The sequence below is a fragment of the Sinohyriopsis cumingii genome, chromosome 2 (assembly GCF_028554795.1).
Source record: "Sinohyriopsis cumingii isolate HCF-2022 chromosome 2, ASM2855479v2, whole genome shotgun sequence".
Lineage (NCBI taxonomy): Eukaryota > Metazoa > Mollusca > Bivalvia > Unionida > Unionidae > Sinohyriopsis > Sinohyriopsis cumingii.
In genome coordinates, this window is record NC_142962.1 from 145153455 (window position 1) to 145175166 (window position 21712).

Sequence of the window (21712 nt, forward strand, 5' to 3'; positions counted from 1 at the left end):
AACATCAACATTCTTGCTTATCTGTACATCAAGCAGTGAGTACCAAGATGGTGTTGTAGATTCAACTCAATGTTGTGCGTGAAAATCGGTGATCATTAATGTTGCCCAGGTCATTATGCTTGATGTATTCCTTTTTGTTTATGGAAAAGTTTTTCATGATTACTATCATGGTCCTGAGATAAATAACTTCAAAAATCAATCTGATTATCTGGATTCTGTGACTCTATCCACAAAGACAGCAGGAATATTTACATTTGGAGGAATTTCTCATTTTCTCTTAACTCTCGCTGTTTTTTTATGATTCATCTATTAACGTGTTTTGAGGTCCCAAAAGAGTGAGTGGGCAGTGCACATTTCCAATTGAAAAGCAGTTACATTTTCATACATGGTTAAAGAAAATTATTGGAAATTCAAGTCTGAATTTATTTATTTTTAAAATATCTTTTTTAAGGATTTATTACACTTTAAAAAAAAATATCTGACAGATTTAGTACTGTTACACACACACACGCACACAAAATTAAAAATACCAAGGTTCTGTCTTTAAAATCCATTGGACAGTGGAATATTTTCTTAATCAGATGCAATCTTAATTGCTCTCATCTGTTCAGGTTGAAAATATTGCAAACGTCATTTGTGTTAATCTGTACAATCACTGATTACTGGATGGTACTACTGTCGTTCAAACTCCAACAAAGAGCTTGTTGATTTTTCTCAGCAAAGAAAATGATCTTTATGCATCTACATTGCTGTAAGGGAGTGTCGAATATGCCAGGTAGTGTTGCTACATTAACGAATGTCATACACCAATAAAACTAAAATCAGTATGTTGTTTGCAGTGCATGCAAAAAGTAAAATTATCAATATTTCTCCTGTTTTACAAAGTCATACTCCATCCAGGAATAATGAAATTTAGTTTTGTTGGGCTCTGCTTGCTTTGGAGATGGCTCATCCTTTCATGAATATAGGAGCTGCATATCAACATTCTACCTTCGAGAATGACTCACATTTATATACTACCAGCAGAAGTTTACAAAGCTGGAGGCTACCACATGGCACAGGTCAAGGTCATATTTCTAAGGGCAGGGCAGTATCATATTTGCTGCAATAAATATCTGTGAAATGATAGTTGCAACCTGAATTATCTCCCTTTGATATTTACATATGACCACATTTGCAAAAATACATCAAACCAAAGTAAAGTTTCGTTTTAGTTTAAGCAATAAATGTATACATTAGTAAAAGATCACAATGTTTATAATTATATACAAAATATTTAGAATTTAAAGATTAAGGGACTATCCTGTGTCATAAGAAATGCGACCTTGACCTTGGAAATAGTGACACTTAATTTTTGTCATGTTGGATTTACAATGTTTTTTTTCCTGGATTACTCTGTAACTACCATCCCTATAGTCATACTCTCAAGGCAAATGACTAACATTCACTCTTTAAGGCAAGATATGATTTGTAAAATTATTCTGAATGGCATAAACAAATGTACAAACTTTTATACTGCACCCATACCCACCACCCTAGAGACTATGTTGCCAACCTTGTGTTATATGTACATATCCCCCACCAAAAATCTGCCATTTTCTTTCTACACTGATTGATATTCAAAGGCATGTGCTTTTTTTAACCAAACGAACCATGCAAGCATGACCCAACTGCTTCAACATCAACTTTCTTTTTGTGTCAACTGGCTCATACCTGTGTTTTCGGTTTCTTTTAAAAGCATAATCTCTTTGTCATATTTTCTCATATCCATGGTAATTGAAATCATTATCCCACTATGCTCTATAAACTTTGGGAATCAGCCAAATACTTTCATAGGATTATTTTGCTCAAAAATATTTCACTTCTAGCATTACATGTGTTAATGCACTTCAGTGGGCAAGTTTTAGAACATAAAGTAGCAAAATGTACAGCTTAAACAGAGCATTTCAGACTGTACAACTTAGATGGCATTTCAGACTGTACAGCTTAAACAAAGCATTTCAGACTGTACAGCTTAAACAGAGCATTTCAGACTGTAAAACTTAAATGGCATTTCAGACTGTACAGCTTAAACAAAGCATTTCAGACTGTACAGCTTAAACAGAGCATTTCTGACTGTACAACTTAAATGGCATTTCAGACTGTACAGCTTAAACAAAGCATTTCAGACTATACAGCTTAAACTGAACATTTCAGACTATACAGCTTAAACAGAGCATTTCAGACTGTCAGCTGAAGCCCACCCAATAGGCAAGCTCCTTACAATGTAGTGGATGCCAACTATTAGATTATATTGATGTGACTTTTAAGTAGGGGCAATCAAACTTAATCCGTCCACTACAAGTCATGATGTGGACAATCAAGATGACCACTATGCTACATCCAAGATGGACACAGCATAAACTGATTAAATGTCGGTCATGGTGCTATTAATGTACCATATTTGAAAATGTCACTTGGTTACCTAAATAAAGCTCTGGAAGATGTTTATTGCAAGGAAATAATTTATTTTCATATAAAATCTATGTTATTAAAGATAGGAACTGAAGAGCACATGGCTGCACCTGTCCAGTTAAGAGGCCAGGAATCAGACTATGAAAACAATAAAGCATAAAACTGACCAATCAGGTACCTGTTCAAAAGTCTGTTCACCTCCTCAGTCCATGAGAAGGCCCAGCCAAGTTAACTGCCATTTAACAACCCATCCCTGTTTTCAAGAATTACTAAATTAACTCTACCTGACATTGACAAGATCTGCAGGAGTACCAACAAAACCACCAGTGGCACCAGCAAATCCTGCCAAGAGGATTTTCTGGTAAAATGGCATTGGGGTTCCATCTGTAACAAGCTGTTTCTTCACAGTCTCATAAATTGCAAATCTTGTCATGGAATATGATAACTGAAAGAAAACAGGACATTATAATATGAAGCAACCATTATAGGCACTCATTTATTAAGCAAACAACATCACACACTCTGACATGGCAAACAACATCACACACTGACATGACAAACAACATCACATTATGAGATGACAAACAGCATCACACACTGTGAGATGGCAAACATCACACACTACAAAATGGCAAACAACATCAAGAACTGTGACGTGGTAAAAAAATCTCACACTGAGATGGCAAACAATACAACACAATGTGATGGTTAACAACATCATACACTGTGAGACAGCAAACAGCATCATATACCATGGCATAGAAACAACATCATGTACTGTGATGTGGCACCTATCAACTATCACTCTGCACAAAAATTAAATCAAAATTAAAACAAAGTCTTTAAAGTTCTATGATAAACCTCTAATCATTGGACATGCATTTTAAAGAACTCATCTGACAATACAACACATCCATTGTTGGGGGGGTGGGCACTAAGTGTAATGTTATTAAACATGTGTAATAAATTTCATACCTACTGAACACTCGCATTAGTATGAACCTGACAGTAACATTTATTTATCCTTTAGACTGATCAAGGTCTTTCTTCAAATCATTCTTAACAATGAATTCTACAAAGAAGTTCAGGCCATAATTTAAATGGGAAATCTCATGTCTCCCATTCTTTAAAACAGAATTTTTAAAATGATCATTGGTAAGAATAAAAGAAAATAAACTTCAAGACAAGCTATGAAAACAAAAAAATTATTCTGACTGGTCAAGTCAATAACAAAAATAAACTATGTTTAAAGTAACTGTCACTGATGACTATATACTGTCAAGTAATCATAAGTGACCAATCATTTTCCTTATATACTACATACAAGTGTGGAAAAAACAAAAACATGCACAAATGCAGTATATAAAACAAAAGTTCCTTGAAGGGACTTAACACTAACTGGCCAAAATGAATTTCCAGGAATTTAAGATAAGACCATTTCATTTCTTATTTATCTGCTGAGTGTTGAGACCGTCTCTGATCCTTTTGAGCAATACAAAGATTTTCAAATTGGCCACTGTGGCCGCCATATTGGTAGCAAGATGATTGACATTTAGGACCACACATAATAAGAAGAATGTTGGCAAAACCACATATCAATATGAAGCAATAACAAGACAGTTAAAAATGGTCACCATGGCACCCATATTATAGATCAGATCGGAACCATTTTAATTAAGAACCAACTAGATATAGTGAGGAGTTTTCCGGCAGGCAATCCATGTTGATATGCCTTTCTGTTTGTGATAACAACACCTTAAAGGTGGCTATCATATTGCCCATACTGGCTATCAGGTCAGTAACGATTTTTATTTAAGACCAACGAGCCATCATAAGAATCTTCTAGTGAAAATCCTATGCCTATGTGAACTTACATTCAAGAGAATTAGTAATAACAAGATTTTATTGATGGCTCCCATGGTGGCCATATCCGATGTCAGATCAGCAACATTTTTATTTAGGACCAACTAGACATCAAATTTAGTCTTGTAGTGAAATTCCCATGGTATGATCATCCATATACAGGAGTGGCAGTAACACGATTTTCAAGATGGACACCCTACTGGATACAATGGATATCCCAATGGCATGATTTTCATCTAGAACCAACTAGTTATCATAAGTCATCTGCTGCACGCACCATGTCAACATGACTTCCTCTTCAGAAGGAGTAGCAATAACAAGATTTTCAAGGTAGCTGCCATAGATAATAGACTGGTTCCATTTTCATTTAGGACTAACTAGACATCATAATAAGGCTTTCAGTGAAAACTCTATGTCAGAATGACTTTCCATTCAGGAGAAGTTACAGTAAGTAACACAATTTTCAAGAAGGCTGCCATGGCAACCATACAGAAATGTTAAATCTGCACAATTTTCTTTCATGATCAACTAAACATCATAAAATGTCTTCTGGTGAAAATCCCAAATCCACAGGACTTTCTTTTGAGATGAAGTAGTGGAGGCAATGGTGGCTCAGTGGTTAGCATGCTGGACTCATGACTGAAAGGGTGTGGGTTTGAATCCTACTGTTGGACCTGCCTGAGTAAGCTACCATGGTGTGTCCTTTGGCAAGGCACTTTACTCAAATTGCCTTGGCATTAATTAACCTACTTGTTTTCCTTTGCCATAAAGCACCAAACCAAACCTATTTCTGTTTAGGAACAACTAGACCACAGGATGAATGTGTCTGTGTTTAAAGTTCCATGGCAATCCTCCAAGTAGGTTAACGGGAGTATTGATAACAATGGACGACACACAACAGACCATCCCATCAGCTCTTCTGGCCTATAACCAGTTGTCCCGAGTTAACCAGAGCTACTGCCATGGCAACTGCAAATACATGTGCATTTTACTTATATTCCACTCTTTACCCTCTACACTAACTCTGCCAACTGACAGCCACCCCACAAAAGTGATCCAGGGGTCATAATTGAAAATTATTAAATATATGAATAGTCCTTTTGGTATGACTGTGTATGTCTAGGGTGCACAACCTGTTGCCCGTGGGCTGGATCCGGCTCATGAATGTGTTCTGTCTGCCCCTCAGGGTAAATTAAAACAACACAGATATCTGGCCCGTGAACAGTTATTATCTTAAGAAAATTAGTGTTTTTGGCCCTCAACTGGTCTTGGAAAATGCAATCTGGCCCTTGGCCAAAAAAGGTTGTGCACCCCTGGTGTATGTTAAGTCTGGTTAGAAAATATTTGAAAATGTCTTGTAACTGCAATGTTGGCATGTGAAGATCTCTCAGACCACTTCCTAGGAGTAGGAATCAAGAAAGATGCATGTCACCGATGGTTATCACATGAACAGCACAGCAAAGTTTGATGAAATTCCTCCCTGTTGTTTAGGAAATATATTATGGGATTGAAGGAAGGAGGATATTACAATATCCCCCACATGCAATAAAAATGTATGGGAATAAATAACATGATTTAAGTCAGCCTGTTATTGCTGGCATGGATAATTGACATATAACAGCTTTTGAAAGCAAATTCACATATTCTTATGTATATTAATTTACATTGTTTGTTACTTTGTTTTATCAAATGCTGTGGGTAATGTAAAATTCTATCTCATAGGTGACCTTGTGCAAGCTCACTGACAGTTTTGTAAACAACATTTGATAACAGACCTTCTAACTGTTGTAGAACAATAAAATATTGACCCCCATCCGAGTTTTCTTTTTATGTCTTACTTTTTTATATACCATTAATCTTGTTTAATGGGAAATTAGTCATTCGTGTGATATCATATGAGCAGAATCAAGCTGTATTATTGCTGTGCAGAATTTTCATCTGGGTGAAATTATTTAATTCAAATTATTCTTCTCTGGAAATACAAAGTGCTAATAAATAACATTCTCAGACAGGGACTTGGATTTACAGTGACATTCAAATAAGGATATATTCTTGGACTCTATTATTGTGATCATTTTTTGGCATAAAATGGATAAGTAAATCATACAACCAGCATTGTCTCCTAGATCTCTTCCTGTCATCATGGGATTAAGACCCAATTCATAACTTACTGTCCTTAAAGCAAGTACACTTGCTTGGCATTACAATGGGATCTGATCTGTACAGTAAGAACTGTTCCACCAGTACACCAAATGGTGTATGATGCATGGCTGAGTAATACATTTAGATGTTGTTGTCATGTTTAATGCCATTTTTCAGCACAAAATAGGCTATACATGGCGGCCAGTATAACAGGTGGAGGAAGAACTCTGGAAAACCCCAGGAAGAACCACCGACCCACGAGAAGCTACTGGCAGGCTTTCTCACATACCCACGTTAGCCAAGTCTGAGACTTGAACCCACGTAGACAGAGGTGAGATGGCAGTGATCCGGAACGGTGAGCGCTTTAGACCACTTGGTCACTTGGGGCCCCAAAATACATTTAGAACTGTTAAAGAAGAGCTAATGTGTACACAGCCAGCTGTTAATTAATTATCTTATTTTTGTAATTTGGGAAGTGTAAGGCCAAATGTGTGATGCTATTGTAAGGTATTTTAAGGAATAAAGGGATCAAAGGTGTTCCATAATGTCTTCTGAGCAGTTAATGAAAACTGGTTGACCTTTGGCGATGGGGATATAAAGCAGAGAGAACAACCATAAAAATGATTTTGGCAGACACATTAAAGTATTTTGATTGGTTTTTTTTGTCTTGTTTAATTGTTATTGTATTGTTCAAGATGTGCTAAGAGGAAAACTTAAGTGTAGCTCTTACATTTTTTTTTATTTATGTCAGAATGCCAAGACATATACTTTCTACTAATACTAAGAAACCACCAACTAAGAAATAATACAGCCAGTTCAACAGTGCATGGATATCCGAGTTTAAGCATGTGCAGGTGAGTAGCAAAGAGATCCTGAGTTTGCATTTTGTTTTTCAAAGGTGTGCATCTTTTGCATTTCATAAACCCTTAGAAGTTTGCATGTATATACATTACGTTCTCTCAATAAAATATATCAGTTAAAAATATATTACACGATAATTAATTTTAAAGTTGGGATAAATTATTATTAAAAGCATAAATACAGTATGTATTTTTCATCTTTTATTTCAAGTCTAAATCAATCTTTGCTTTTTTATTTATGGTGGTGAAACTTGCCAACATATATCTGGATCTGAGCCATGAAGAAGAGAAAGAAGCTCCCCAGAATGAACAAATATGGGTCATAATTATATAAGCTTACATCATTAAGATTGTGGATGAGTCTGATGGTTAGCAACATTCTCTGGAGTGCTCACAATCACAATATGCATAGATGTTGTTCATAATCAAACTCATCTTCTGTCTTGATGTTGTAAGTTTACATACCAGGTCTTGATGCTGTAAGCTTACATACCAGGTCTTGTTGCTGTAAGCTTACATACCAGATCTTGATGATGTAAACATAAATACCATGCCTTGATGCTGTAAGCTTACATACCATGCCTTGATGCTGTAAGCTTACATACCAGGTCTTGATGCTGTAAGCTTGCATACCAGGTCTTGATGCTGTAAGCTTACATACCAGGTCTTGATGCTGTAAGCTTGCATACCAGGTCTTGATGTTGTAAGCTTACATACCAGGTCTTGATGCTGTAAGCTTACATACCAGGTCTTGATGCTGTAAGCTTACATACCAGGTCTTGATCCAGTAAGCTTACATACCAGGTCTTGATGCTGTAAGCTTACATACCAGGTCTTGATGCTGTAAGCTTACATACCACGTCTTGATGCTGTAAGCTTACATACCAGGTCTTGATGCTGTAAGCTTACATACCAGGTCTTGATGCTGTAAGCTTACATACCAGGTCTTGATGCTGTAAGCTTACATACCAGGTCTTGATGCTGTAAGCTTACAAACCAGGTCTTGATGCTGTAAGCTTGCATACCAGGTCTTGATGCTGTAAGATTGCATACCAGGTCTTGATCCAGTAAGCTTACATACCAGGTCTTGATGTTGTAAGCTTACATACCATGTCTTGATGTTGTAAGCTTACATACCAGGTCTTGATGCTGTAAGCTTACATACCAGGTCTTGATGCTGTAAGCTTACATACCAGGTCTTGATGCTGTAAGCTTACATACCAGGTATTGATGCTGTAAGCTTACATATCAGGTATTGATGCTGTAAGCTTACATACCAGGTCTTGATGCTGTAAGCTTACATACCAGATCCTGATGCTGTAAACATAAATACCATGCCTTGATGCTGTAAGCTTACATACCATGCCTTGATGCTGTAAGCTTACATACCATACCTTGATGCTGTAAGCTTACATACCATGCCTTGATGCTGTAAGCTTACATAACATGCCTTGATGCTGTAAGCTTACATACCAGGTCTTGATGCTGTAAGCCTACATACCAGTTCTTGATGCTGTAAGCTTACATACCAGATCCTGATGCTGTAAACATAAATACCATGCCTTGATGCTGTAAGCTTACATACCATGCCTTGATGCTGTAAGCTTACATAACATGCCTTGATGCTGTAAGCTTACATACCAGGTCTTGATGCTGTAAGCTTACATACCAGGTCTTGATGCTGTAAGCTTACATACCAGGTCTTGATGCTGTAAGCTTACATACCAGGTCTTGATCCAGTAAGCTTACATACCAGGTATTGATGCTGTAAGCTTACATACCAGGTCTTGATGCTGTAAGCTTGCATACCAGGTCTTGATGCTGTAAGCTTCCATACCAGGTCTTGATGCTGTAAGCTTACATACCAGGTCTTGTTGTTGTAAGCTTACATACCAGGTCTTGATGTTGTAAGCTTACATGCCATGTCTTGATGCTGTAAGCTTACATACCAGGTCTTGATGTTGTAAGCTTACATACCAGGTCTTGATGCTGTAAGCTTGCATACCAGGTCTTAATGCTGTAAGCTTGCATACCAGGTCTTGATGCTGTAAGCTTACATACCAGATCTTGATGCTGCAAGATTACATACCAGGTCTTGATGCTGTAAGCTTACATACCAGGTCTTGATGCTGTAAGCTTACATGCCATGTCTTGATGATGTAAGCTTACATACCAGGTCTTGATGTTGTAAGCTTACATACCAGGTCTTGATGCTGTAAGCTTACATACCAGGTCTTGATGCTGTAAGCTTACATACCAGGTCTTGATGCTGTAAGCTTACATGCCATGTCTTGATGATGTAAGCTTACATACCAGGTCTTGATGTTGTAAGCTTACATACCAGGTCTTGATGCTGTAAGCTTGCATACCAGGTCTTGATGTAAGCTTGCATACCATGCCTTGATGCTGCAAGCTTACATACCAGGTCTTGATGCTGTAAGCTTACATACCAGGTCTTGATGCTGTAAGCTTACATACCAGGTCTTGATGTTGTAAGCTTACATACCAGGTCTTGATGCTGTAAGCCTACATACCAGGTCTTGATGTAAGATTACATACCATGTCTTGATGCTGTAAGCTTACATGCCATGTCTTGATGATGTAAGCTTACATACCAGGTCTTGATGCTGTAAGCTTACATACCAGGTCTTGATGTTGTAAGCTTACATACCAGGTCTTGATGCTGTAAGCTTACATGCCATGTCTTGATGATGTAAGCTTACATACCAGGTCTTGATGCTGTAAGCTTACATACCAGGTCTTGATGCTGTAAGCTTGCATACCAGGTCTTGATGTAAGCTTGCATACCAGGTCTTGATGTTGTAAGCTTACATACCAGGTCTTGATGCTGTAAGCTTACATACCAGATCTTGATGCTGTAAGATTACATACCAGGTCTTGATGCTGTAAGCTTACATACCAGGTCTTGATGCTGTAAGCTTACATGCCATGTCTTGATGATGTAAGCTTACATACCAGGTCTTGATGTTGTAAGCTTACATACCAGGTCTTGATGCTGTAAGCTTACATACCAGGTCTTGATGCTGTAAGCTTACATACCAGGTCTTGATGCTGTAAGCTTACATGCCATGTCTTGATGATGTAAGCTTACATACCAGGTCTTGATGTTGTAAGCTTACATACCAGGTCTTGATGCTGTAAGCTTGCATACCAAGTCTTGATGTAAGCTTGCATACCATGCCTTGATGCTGCAAGCTTACATACCAGGTCTTGATGCTGTAAACATACATACCAGGTCTTGATGTTGTAAGCTTACATACCAGGTCTTGATGCTGTAAGCTTACATACCAGGTCTTGATGTAAGCTTACATACCATGTCTTGATGCTGTAAGCTTACATGCCATGTCTTGATGATGTAAGCTTACATACCAGGTCTTGATGCTGTAAGCTTACATACCAGGTCTTGATCTGTAAGCTTACATACCAGGTCTTGATGTTGTAAGCTTACATACCAGGTCTTGATGCTGTAAGCTTACATACCAGGTCTTGATGCTGTAAGCTTACATACCAGGTCTTGATGCTGTAAGCTTACATACCAGGTCTTGATGTTGTAAGCTTACATACCAGGTCTTGATGCTGTAAGCTTACATACCAGGTCTTGATGTAAGCTTGCATACCATGCCTTGATGCTGCAAGCTTACATACCAGGTCTTGATGCTGTAAGCTTACATACCAGGTCTTGATGCTGTAAGCTTACATACCAGGTCTTGATGTTGTAAGCTTACATACCAGGTCTTGATGCTGTAAGCCTACATACCAGGTCTTGATGTAAGCTTACATACCATGTCTTGATGCTGTAAGCTTACATGCCATGTCTTGATGATGTAAGCTTACATACCAGGTCTTGATGCTGTAAGCTTACATACCAGGTCTTGATCTGTAAGCTTACATACCAGGTCTTGATGTTGTAAGCTTACATACCAGGTCTTGATGCTGTAAGCTTACATGCCATGTCTTGATGATGTAAGCTTACATACCAGGTCTTGATGCTGTAAGCTTACATACCAGGTCTTGATGCTGTAAGCTTGCATACCAGGTCTTGATGTAAGCTTGCATACCAGGTCTTGATGTTGTAAGCTTACATACCAGGTCTTGATGCTGTAAGCTTACATACCAGATCTTGATGCTGTAAGATTACATACCAGGTCTTGATGCTGTAAGCTTACATACCAGGTCTTGATGCTGTAAGCTTACATGCCATGTCTTGATGATGTAAGCTTACATACCAGGTCTTGATGTTGTAAGCTTACATACCAGGTCTTGATGCTGTAAGCTTACATACCAGGTCTTGATGCTGTAAGCTTACATACCAGGTCTTGATGCTGTAAGCTTACATGCCATGTCTTGATGATGTAAGCCTACATACCAGGTCTTGATGTTGTAAGCTTACATACCAGGTCTTGATGCTGTAAGCTTGCATACCAAGTCTTGATGTAAGCTTGCATACCATGCCTTGATGCTGCAAGCTTACATACCAGGTCTTGATGCTGTAAACATACATACCAGGTCTTGATGTTGTAAGCTTACATACCAGGTCTTGATGTTGTAAGCTTACATACCAGGTCTTGATGTAAGCTTACATACCATGTCTTGATGCTGTAAGCTTACATGCCATGTCTTGATGATGTAAGCTTACATACCAGGTCTTGATGCTGTAAGCTTACATACCAGGTCTTGATGCTGTAAGCTTACATACCAGGTACTGATGCTGTAAGCTTACATACCAGGTCTTGATGCTGTAAGCTTACATACCAGGTCTTGATGCTGTAAGCTTACATACCAGGTCTTGATGCTGTAAGCTTACATACCAGGTCTTGATGCTGTAAGCTTACATACCAGGTCTTGATGCTGCAAGCTTAGATACCAGGTCTTGATGCTGTAAGCTTAGATACCAGGTCTGGATGCTGTAAGCTTGCATACCAGGTCTTGATGCTGTAAGCTTGCATACCAGGTCTTGATGCTGTAAGCTTACATACCAGGTCTTGATGTTGTAAGCTTACATACCAGGTCTTGATGCTGTAAGCTTACATACCAGGTCTTGATGCTGTAAGCTTACATACCAGGTCTTGATGCTGTAAGCTTGCATACCAGGTCTTGATCTGTAAGCTTACATACCAGGTCTTGATGTTGTAAGCTTACATACCAGGTCTTGATGCTGTAAGCTTATATACCAGGTATTGATGCAGTAAGCTTACATACCAGGTCTTGATGCTGTAAGCTTACATACCAGGTCTTAATGCTGTAAGCTTGCATACCAGGTCTTGATGCTGTAAGCTTACATACCAGGTCTTGATGCTGCAAGCTTAGATACCAGGTCTGGATGCTGTAAGCTTGCATACCAGGTCTGGATGCTGTAAGCTTGCATACCAGGTCTTGATGCTGTAAGCTTACATACCAGGTCTTGATGCTGTAAGCTTACATACCAGGTCTTGACCCAGTAAGCTTACATACCAGGTCTTGATGCTGTAAGGTTACATACCAGGTCTTGATGCTGTAAGCTTACATACCAGGTCTTGATGCTGTAAGCTTGCATACCAGGTCTTGATCCAGTAAGCTTACATACCAGGTCCTGATGCTGTAAGCTTACATACCAGGTCTTGATGTTGTAAGCTTACATACCAGGTCTTGATGCTGTAAGCTTACATACCAGGTCTTGATGCTGTAAGCTTGCATACCAGGTCTTGATCTGTAAGCTTACATACCAGGTCTTGATGCTGTAAGCTTACATACCAGGTCTTGATGCTGTAAGCTTGCATACCAGGTCTTGATCTGTAAGCTTACATACCAGGTCTTGATGTTGTAAGCTTACATACCAGGTCTTGATGCTGTAAGCTTATATACCAGGTATTGATGCAGTAAGCTTACATACCAGGTCTTGATGCTGTAAGCTTACATACCAGGTCTTAATGCTGTAAGCTTGCATACCAGGTCTTGATGCTGTAAGCTTACATACCAGGTCTTGATGCTGCAAGCTTAGATACCAGGTCTGGATGCTGTAAGCTTGCATACCAGGTCTGGATGCTGTAAGCTTGCATACCAGGTCTTGATGCTGTAAGCTTACATACCAGGTCTTGATGCTGTAAGCTTACATACCAGGTCTTGACCCAGTAAGCTTACATACCAGGTCTTGATGCTGTAAGGTTACATACCAGGTCTTGATGCTGTAAGCTTACATACCAGGTCTTGATGCTGTAAGCTTGCATACCAGGTCTTGATCCAGTAAGCTTACATACCAGGTCCTGATGCTGTAAGCTTACATACCAGGTCTTGATGTTGTAAGCTTACATACCAGGTCTTGATGCTGTAAGCTTACATACCAGGTCTTGATGCTGTAAGCTTGCATACCAGGTCTTGATCTGTAAGCTTACATACCAGGTCTTGATGTTGTAAGCTTACATACCAGGTATTGATGCTGTAAGCTTATATACCAGGTATTGATGCAGTAAGCTTACATACCAGGTCTTGATGCTGTAAGCTTACATACCAGGTCTTGATGCTGTAAGCTTACATACCAGATCTTGATGCTGTAAGCTTACATACCAGGTCTTGATGTTGTAAGCTTACATACCAGGTCTACACAAATCTGATCAAGAATATGTCATCATACTTTTCACAAGCTCAACTCACCAGAAGCATGGAAAATAACGTTTTGGATAAAAGTGCTTTGGTTTTGATCAGTAAGTCTTTATCAGACTCTGGCATAAAAGTAACTGCAATGGAGAGAACTTCTACAACCTGGAAAGAACATTTAGTGACAATTCAGAAATTCTTTGACAGACTCACTGATGCAAGTTTGACAATTAATTTATCCAAAAGTGATATCTGTCATGCTTGTGTAACTTTTCTAGGACATACTGTGGGATATGGACAAGATAAACCTATAAATGCTAAGGTCAAGGCTATCTCTGAATTCCCTGTGCCTATCAGTAAAAATCAACTGATGTGATTTTTAGCTATGGCTGGATACTATCGGAAATGATGTCCAAATTTTTCCATAATTGCTGAACCCCTGACAAATTTATTGAGCAAGAAAAACAAGTTTCTTTGGACTGACAAATGCCAGGAGGCTTTTGACAAGTTAAAAGCCATACTTAAAAGTGCACCAGTTCTTATAGCTCCAAATTTCAGTCAATCATTTAAACTGTCTGATGATGCAAGTGATGTTGGGGTTGGAACAGTACTGATTCAAGAAGATAAAAATGGTGTTATTTTTCTAAGAAATTAAATAAGCATCAAAGAAATTATTCAACAATCGAGAAGGAATGTTTGGCTTTGATATTGGCATTTTGAAGTTTACATTGGTTCAGCTCCTTCGATTATTGTATTTATTGAGCACAACCCCCTCACTATCATCAGCAAGATAAAAAATAAAAATCAAAGACTAAGGTGGAGTTTGTTGTTACAGGAATATAATACTGACATCAGGCACATTAAGGGAAAAGATAATTTAATAGCAGATGCACTTTCTCATGTATAGAAATGTATTATTTTATGTATACTTTGTATAATTCATAAGAGTTCTTATGTTTTTTATTTTAAACCTCATATCTAATTAATCTATTGTAAAAAGAAAGCTTTATTATATAAATCTTTCTTTTTCTTTATGGGGAGAAGTGTTATTTATATTTGATTTAATTTAACTGTTTGTTTGTAAGTTTTAAATTTTTTTTTACTCCATTACTTGATATTGTAGCGTAACTTTGTTTACTGGAATAGAGTTCAGTTGTGACTGATTTGTATTTTTTATTTTTGACATAAATAACTTTATAGAAACACTGTGTCTAGTTGCTGACCTTCATTCAAAACCACTAAGGGTTCTGGTAAACAACTTTAAAAAAGAAAAAAATTATTATTCTTTCCCAGAGAAAGAACCATTGATTTCAGTTAAGGGCATACTGGGAGAATGTGATGTTAGGCATGTAAAAAGCTTCTATTTTGTTCTGGAAGGGTGACCATATGACCCTCATGTGGAAATCTATTTTGCATCTTAAATTAGTGCATAACTGTTTTCTGGATAGAATTTGGGCATTCGGACTCTAAACCATTGACATTTAAAGGTGTTTTCTTGTGACCAGTTTGTGTGTGTGTGTGTGCACATGTGTGTGTGTGTGAGAGAGAGATTTGGATTTTTAAAGTAGCTTTAAAAAAAAATCAGTCATATCGCTACAATGTCTGCAGTGTGACAGTTTATAGTGATGTGACCAGTTTGAGTTGAAATTTTATTTTATGGAATACAAGTGATTATTTTCCCTGTAAATATGTAAGTGCTCAAAAAGAATTCTTGGATAAAGACAATCATTGAAATTTATTCAGAATTCAAAACTGGATCAATTTTTTCTGTGATTCAACAAGGAACTGTTGACACAACAGCACTCTGAAGGTTGCAACAGACATCATCATCGCCATCTATTTTGGATTTCAGTGGGACTCGAACTCAGATTCATTTAGGACTTTTTAAAAATAGGACTTGATTTGATTCTTAAAACCATAAGTTCTTTTTCTCATCATCACTTTGTTTTTCTAGGGAAATAAATTATGTTAAATTTTACAAAGCTTGTTATCTTTACTCCTTTCTGTTACATTTTGTAAGAGTCTAAACACATAACAATATAAAAGAAGTGAGTGAGCTCGAGTGAAAAGTGGCAGAGAATAAATGTGTAAATTTTGTTTTCATTCATGAATGTTCATTTATTAATTTAAAATATAAATAAAAATTACCTTTACAGTGGTCAACATCAAAAAATATTTGCATGATTTATGAGAATCTCTACAAGTTTTTAAATTAAAGATTAAAGTGCTGCTTATTTACTTTATAATGTATCAAAAGAATGTCTGCCTTTAATAAGTTTATTCCTGACAATGGTGAAAACATGTAATTAAAGCAGTATCTACACATATCTTGTGAAGAATCTTTCAAAGGGAGTGTTTACAAAATATCTGTGCAACAATTAGCTAAATTTAATTTTTATTTATTTTGATTGTTTTAATTTCTTGCAATCTAGTCAGTTTCTTATGTGTATATTTCTGGAACTGTTCTTAAAGTTGATTCTAATGAAAAAAATTATGTTGCCCTCTTCAGAAACCATTGTGTTTCTATACTGACAACAAGGTCCATTGGCTGCCTATTCATGAGGGTAAAGCCATGCCTGTCTTTCAAATAATACAGTCTTTGTTAGTACTAACCTATTGAAAATAATCCCATTCCATCAGGTCACATTGATAAAAGAGGCCCTGAGTGGCCGAATGGTCTGAAGTGCTCACCGTTACGGATCACTGCCATCTCACCTGTCTGCATGGGTTCGAGGCTCAAGATCAGCCTGTGTGGGTACGTGAGAATGCTTGCCAGTAGCTTCTCATGGGTTGGTGGTTCTTTCCGGGGGTTTTCCTGGGCTCTTCCTCCACCATTTATACTGGTCACCATGTATAGCCTATCTTGTGCTGAAAATTGGCATTAAACCTTATAACAACAACAACACTTTGATAAAACAACCTATGCTGGACACTGAATGATTATTTAATGGGAAAATATGGTAATTACATTCATTGACAAAGTTTCAAAACTGGACTAATCTATAATACATGACTGAAAAGTGTCTCTGTGAGCTAGATAAGCCCTGGATAGGACTGGTACATACTAATATACAGTGGAATGTTCTCCAGTATTTTAAAACAGAGACAAATTCATGAACCCAGGATTCTGGATCAATGAGGGTCTGCAAAACGGAGTAAGATGGTACAGTTCCTAGCCATGCTTAATTAGAGGTCACCTCAAAAACAGAGGGCAAAGTGGCAAATTCTTATAGTTGCTGTTTTGCTCACTAGTTTCAGAGTCTAATCAGAATCTGAATAGAAATTTAACTTTTAAAGTGTTCACAAGCAAGTGCTGACTGATGGACAGAAGAATAACATATAATAGATGCACATAAGAACCATAGCAGGAACTTGCCTGGCAATCGGCCAGGTGAGCTAAAATTGCACCAATGAATAGCATATGAACAGCAAAAATAAACCACCAAGGCAAACGATCTTTTAAAGCATGATTCCTAATCTGTCTTCATTTCAAAAGTTTGCTCAAGATCAGACAGTCAAACAGTAAATTACCAAAAAGACCTGATTATAAGAGTCCAACTGCAAACTGCTCAGATCAGATCTGCTAAGCATAATGTGCTGGCAGATCTGGCTCTGTGCAGTTTGTTAGGAGTAATCAGTAGAACAAACACAGACCTTAATCTGCATGCACATTATGCTATGGCTGATCAGGATCTTTGTTGTTTGCAGTCTGACTCAACTTATAAGCAAGTATAAATGATACATAAATGAAACACTCACCTGTCGACATAATGAAGCAGACAAACCATTATAAAGCCCAAGCAATCCATCACTCTTAACAACTTTGACAGCCATTTGGATGAGTCCTATATTTGCCCCTTGTTGTGTTTGAAGGTGCACCTGCCAAGGTAAAGAAACATTTGTAATCAAATGAAGATTTAAATTAATTTATCAAAAATATACATACAAATCATTGATACCTGTGAAAAGAAAACTTTTACAGTATTATACAAACAATATGATAAACATTTAATGACTTTTATAGCAGTAATTTTTGTAATACATTAAAACCCATAAATATTTTAACACTGATGTTTCATTTGTTTGCATTCATTCACTGGTTAATACAGAGTTTTTCCCCTTGTTCAAATAGCCTTGCAAGTACAGGTCCTTTCCAGCATTGTCACTAGCAGACATTATTCTGCCCCTTTTATCTCGGCCTGGCAGTTTCTCCCATATATGGCCACAAAAATATGCCATCTTTAGCAAGGTATACTATTTTTCTTGAGAGTCAAAGAATTATTAACTTTTAAACACCATAAAAAATAAATAGCAAATCTATCAGCAGCTTTCCAATATGGCTGCCAATGACATCATGTAGGAAGCATCTATATGCAGAAGAACTTCCAAAACAGCTTTCCTTCTGGCAAAGATACAAAAGGGAAATACAAATTGCCAAATTTAAAGTGTAAATTTCTAGAAGAGTTTACGTGTACAATGATTGCACAATTTAATGTGCAAATTAAAAATATTCATGGCATGCAATGTCCAATGATCTGCTGTCTGCATGCATTTTTTTTGGGGGGGATGGTGTGGCAAACTTATATATCAGGAACATCTGCTACCAACAAAATTTCATTTGAGATAAAAAGCTGATGGGATTTTAAATGTATTCAGTTTGTAACTGACTCCAACCATGGCTACATCAGTTAACTATCTGCAAGAGATGGCATTGCTCCAGAAAAAGTAGTTCCCACACACAGGCCAATAACAATTAATTTAAAAGTAGCTTTTAATGACCCACCTTTATTTACACGTAACAGCTGCTCTAGACAGGACTCAGAGAATAGGGATATGTTCTGTTTTGGTGGGCTCTGGGTGGTATTCCAACCAAATTAACACATACAATACTCTGGTGAAATCATGTACAATATTCATGATAAGAGTGTCTCTGTCAAAGAAAGTGAGTAACCTACCTCAAATCGATCAATAATGTATGCTGAATCTGAGTGTTCAAATTTTAAACTGGATCCTTAATTAAGCAAGCACATTAACTAAAGTACTTGTTGTTGTTGTTATGGGTTTAACACCATACACCAGTTGTAGTCAATAGAATACCATAAGTAACTACTGTGACACCTTGTTCCATATGGCAACTGTTGCAGAACCTGAGCATATAAAAGCTGGACAAGGTGAAACAATCTGCAAAGTTTCTTTGTGAGTTGCTGGTGCAGATTAAGAGGTGGTGCTTTACCCAAAATAGGCACTGAGATAATTAGAGATAACTGACTGTCTGTAATGGATCTGAGCAAATATCCTGCAAATCAATAGGCTGCTCTGACAGGGGTAGATAACCAAGAGCAAATATGATCATATGCTGGAAGCAATACTGGCTGCTAAGGCCAGACAGCCAACCAATATAAAACCAAGACCAACAGACTATTGTCAAAACCAGGCCCCTGGTGCCAGGCTGAACCTCCAAGACACAAGCTACCACCACCAACAAAACCAGCCCTCAGGCACCATGCTGGGACACAAATCATACTTGTGGAGAGGTTTAAGCAACACGTCTGTGAAATACTGCACACTGAGATATGCAACCGCTGTGGTATAAAAGTCAGTCTTGTGCTGTAAGTCCAAATCAAAAAAGCCACAGGAAGCCATCAAGGTCACAGCCTATTTCCAAAGCTCCACCATTGCTGCCATGTGGCCCAATGAGGTCAGGCTGCTGGTGTCTAAAGCCAATGCTGTGGTCCATGAATGTATTGAAAATTACATGTGTGAGGGTGCTGGCAGATGAAGTCTCATGTTGTATAAATGTCTTACACCATAAAATTACGTAGTCTAACTGTTTGTGCGAGGTGAAAGTTCTTGACTCTGGGGAAGTCAAAAACCCTTGAAAGGCTTGTCCAAAGAACATGTAATTAACAGTCTATGAGAGACATATAACCAGGGTGTAAGGAGACAGTTTTGCTAAAGACAAAAGAGTAAACATCAAAGCAAGGAAAATAGCTTCCATGGCTGATATAAAAGTGAATTATAGAACATAAGAGTGGATACCCAGAGTGATATAGACTGGACATCAAGAGGCCACTAAAGGTGGTAATGCAAGAGCGGTCCAGAGGGAACAAAAGTGTTCCTGTGCAAGTTTACCACAATTGACAAGCTATATTGATTCTGGAAAGTGAAGCAACCAGTTTTCATATGCAGGATAATTAAAGTTCTAAATGTTCATTCAATTTCATGAATTTGCTGTATCTATGTAAACAGAACTGCTAATTGCATTCGAGAACTCTGGGTTAATTTTCTTTCTGGTAGAGGTATTATTTTATTTTTTATCTAATTAATTCAATATTTATATTTTGTATTTTTGGTTCATGTGGTATTCAATATCTCTGCTCCGATCTCCATTTATTTCATCCAATAATTTGATATCATTTAACATTTGATATCATTTAACATTCACTTCATCCAGGTTAAACACTGCGGCTGATCATCATCTAGACAATAATACCCACCATCAAAAAAGAATAATCCACAAAACCAACCTCTTGGTGGCCCGCACAAAAGATTGCCAAGACCCAGCTGAGAAACTGAGGTCAACCATCATGCTTAAGACTGAGGCAAAAACACGCCATGGTTCAAGAACCAATACCACCAGTTGTGCATTTGATACATTATCTAAGCAGTTGAAGGCACTGAAAATGCCAGTGGAAGGCCTCACCCACAACCCAAGAAATAGCATCACACAGACAACCACCAACCAGGTCTCACAGTATTTTTTTAAACAGTCATCTGCTGCACCAGGTCCACCAAAGAGCCAGTGTTCTCCAGTGGTAAAGAGGCAGTTACCACCATAATCTGAAGCCTTGAACACGAGAGGGAGGAGATCCACATGGTTTACACAAACCCAGCCAAGCTGGTTATATGCAGCCAGCACCAAGTCATTCCAGAGGGCAAAAGACTGTCACATCTGCTGCAAGCACATAAAGAAGGACCAGTAAGTGATCACTGCCACATCACTGGCATGTTCCATTGCATGGCCCCCAATGTGTGTAACTGCACATTAGCCAAAAAAACCAAGGTGCTGGTAGCAATTAACAATCTGTGTGACTATGACATCAACCTTATTATAGAGGCTATTGGCCTCCAATGCCCACACCAGTGCAATTCCAAATAACATGGATAAATACATTGTATTTTCCATGGAACAGCTGCAGATTTTGGATTGCCTCACGTTCTTTAACAGCAGCATGGAGACTCTGGCCACCAATCTACCTAAAGAGGTGTCCCAGAAGCTTCATGGTAATCCTCCAAGTAATTTGGAAGAGTAGTGATAACAAACTTGTGCTAATGGGCATACTGATGATAGGTGATATAAAACAACAACAGATCATCCAAACTGAGCAAAAGCTGATACCCAAAACAAACATATGGATACATAAACCACCTCCAAGGAACAATCACACTGACACCTAAACCTCCTCCAAGGAACAATCACAATGACACCTAAACCTCCTCCAAGGCATTTTAAGCTCACTCAAAATATTACACAACATCTTTAATCCAATTATCAATATGATGTACCTCAGAACAAGCTCAATAATAAGGATGTTATGAACATTTTAACATCCACACATACTTCCAGAGCCAATTAAATATATGAAAAAGATGGGGCATCCTGCAATGGTATGAATGCTACTTTTGCTAATAAGTCCGCAACTCTGATGCAAATTGGTAAAATAAATGCTGGTTTCATAACAAGAATCTTTGATTTAGAAAAATAATTAAACTGTATACAAAAAATTTCATAAAAAGGAAAA

General features: G+C 37.7%; 1 protein-coding gene across 1 annotated transcript in view; it reads right to left on the reverse strand.

Moving 5' to 3' along the window:
* LOC149806016 (mitochondrial dicarboxylate carrier-like) overlaps nt 1-21712 on the reverse strand; it is a 64808-nt gene that overhangs the window by 32306 nt on the left and 10790 nt on the right. The window contains exons 2-3 of the mRNA XM_089950861.1: nt 17670-17789; nt 2739-2899 (exon numbers count right to left, since the gene is read on the reverse strand). Coding sequence (XP_089806987.1) covers nt 2739-2899; nt 17670-17789 — 281 coding nt within the window. The remainder of the gene's footprint in view (nt 1-2738; nt 2900-17669; nt 17790-21712) is intronic.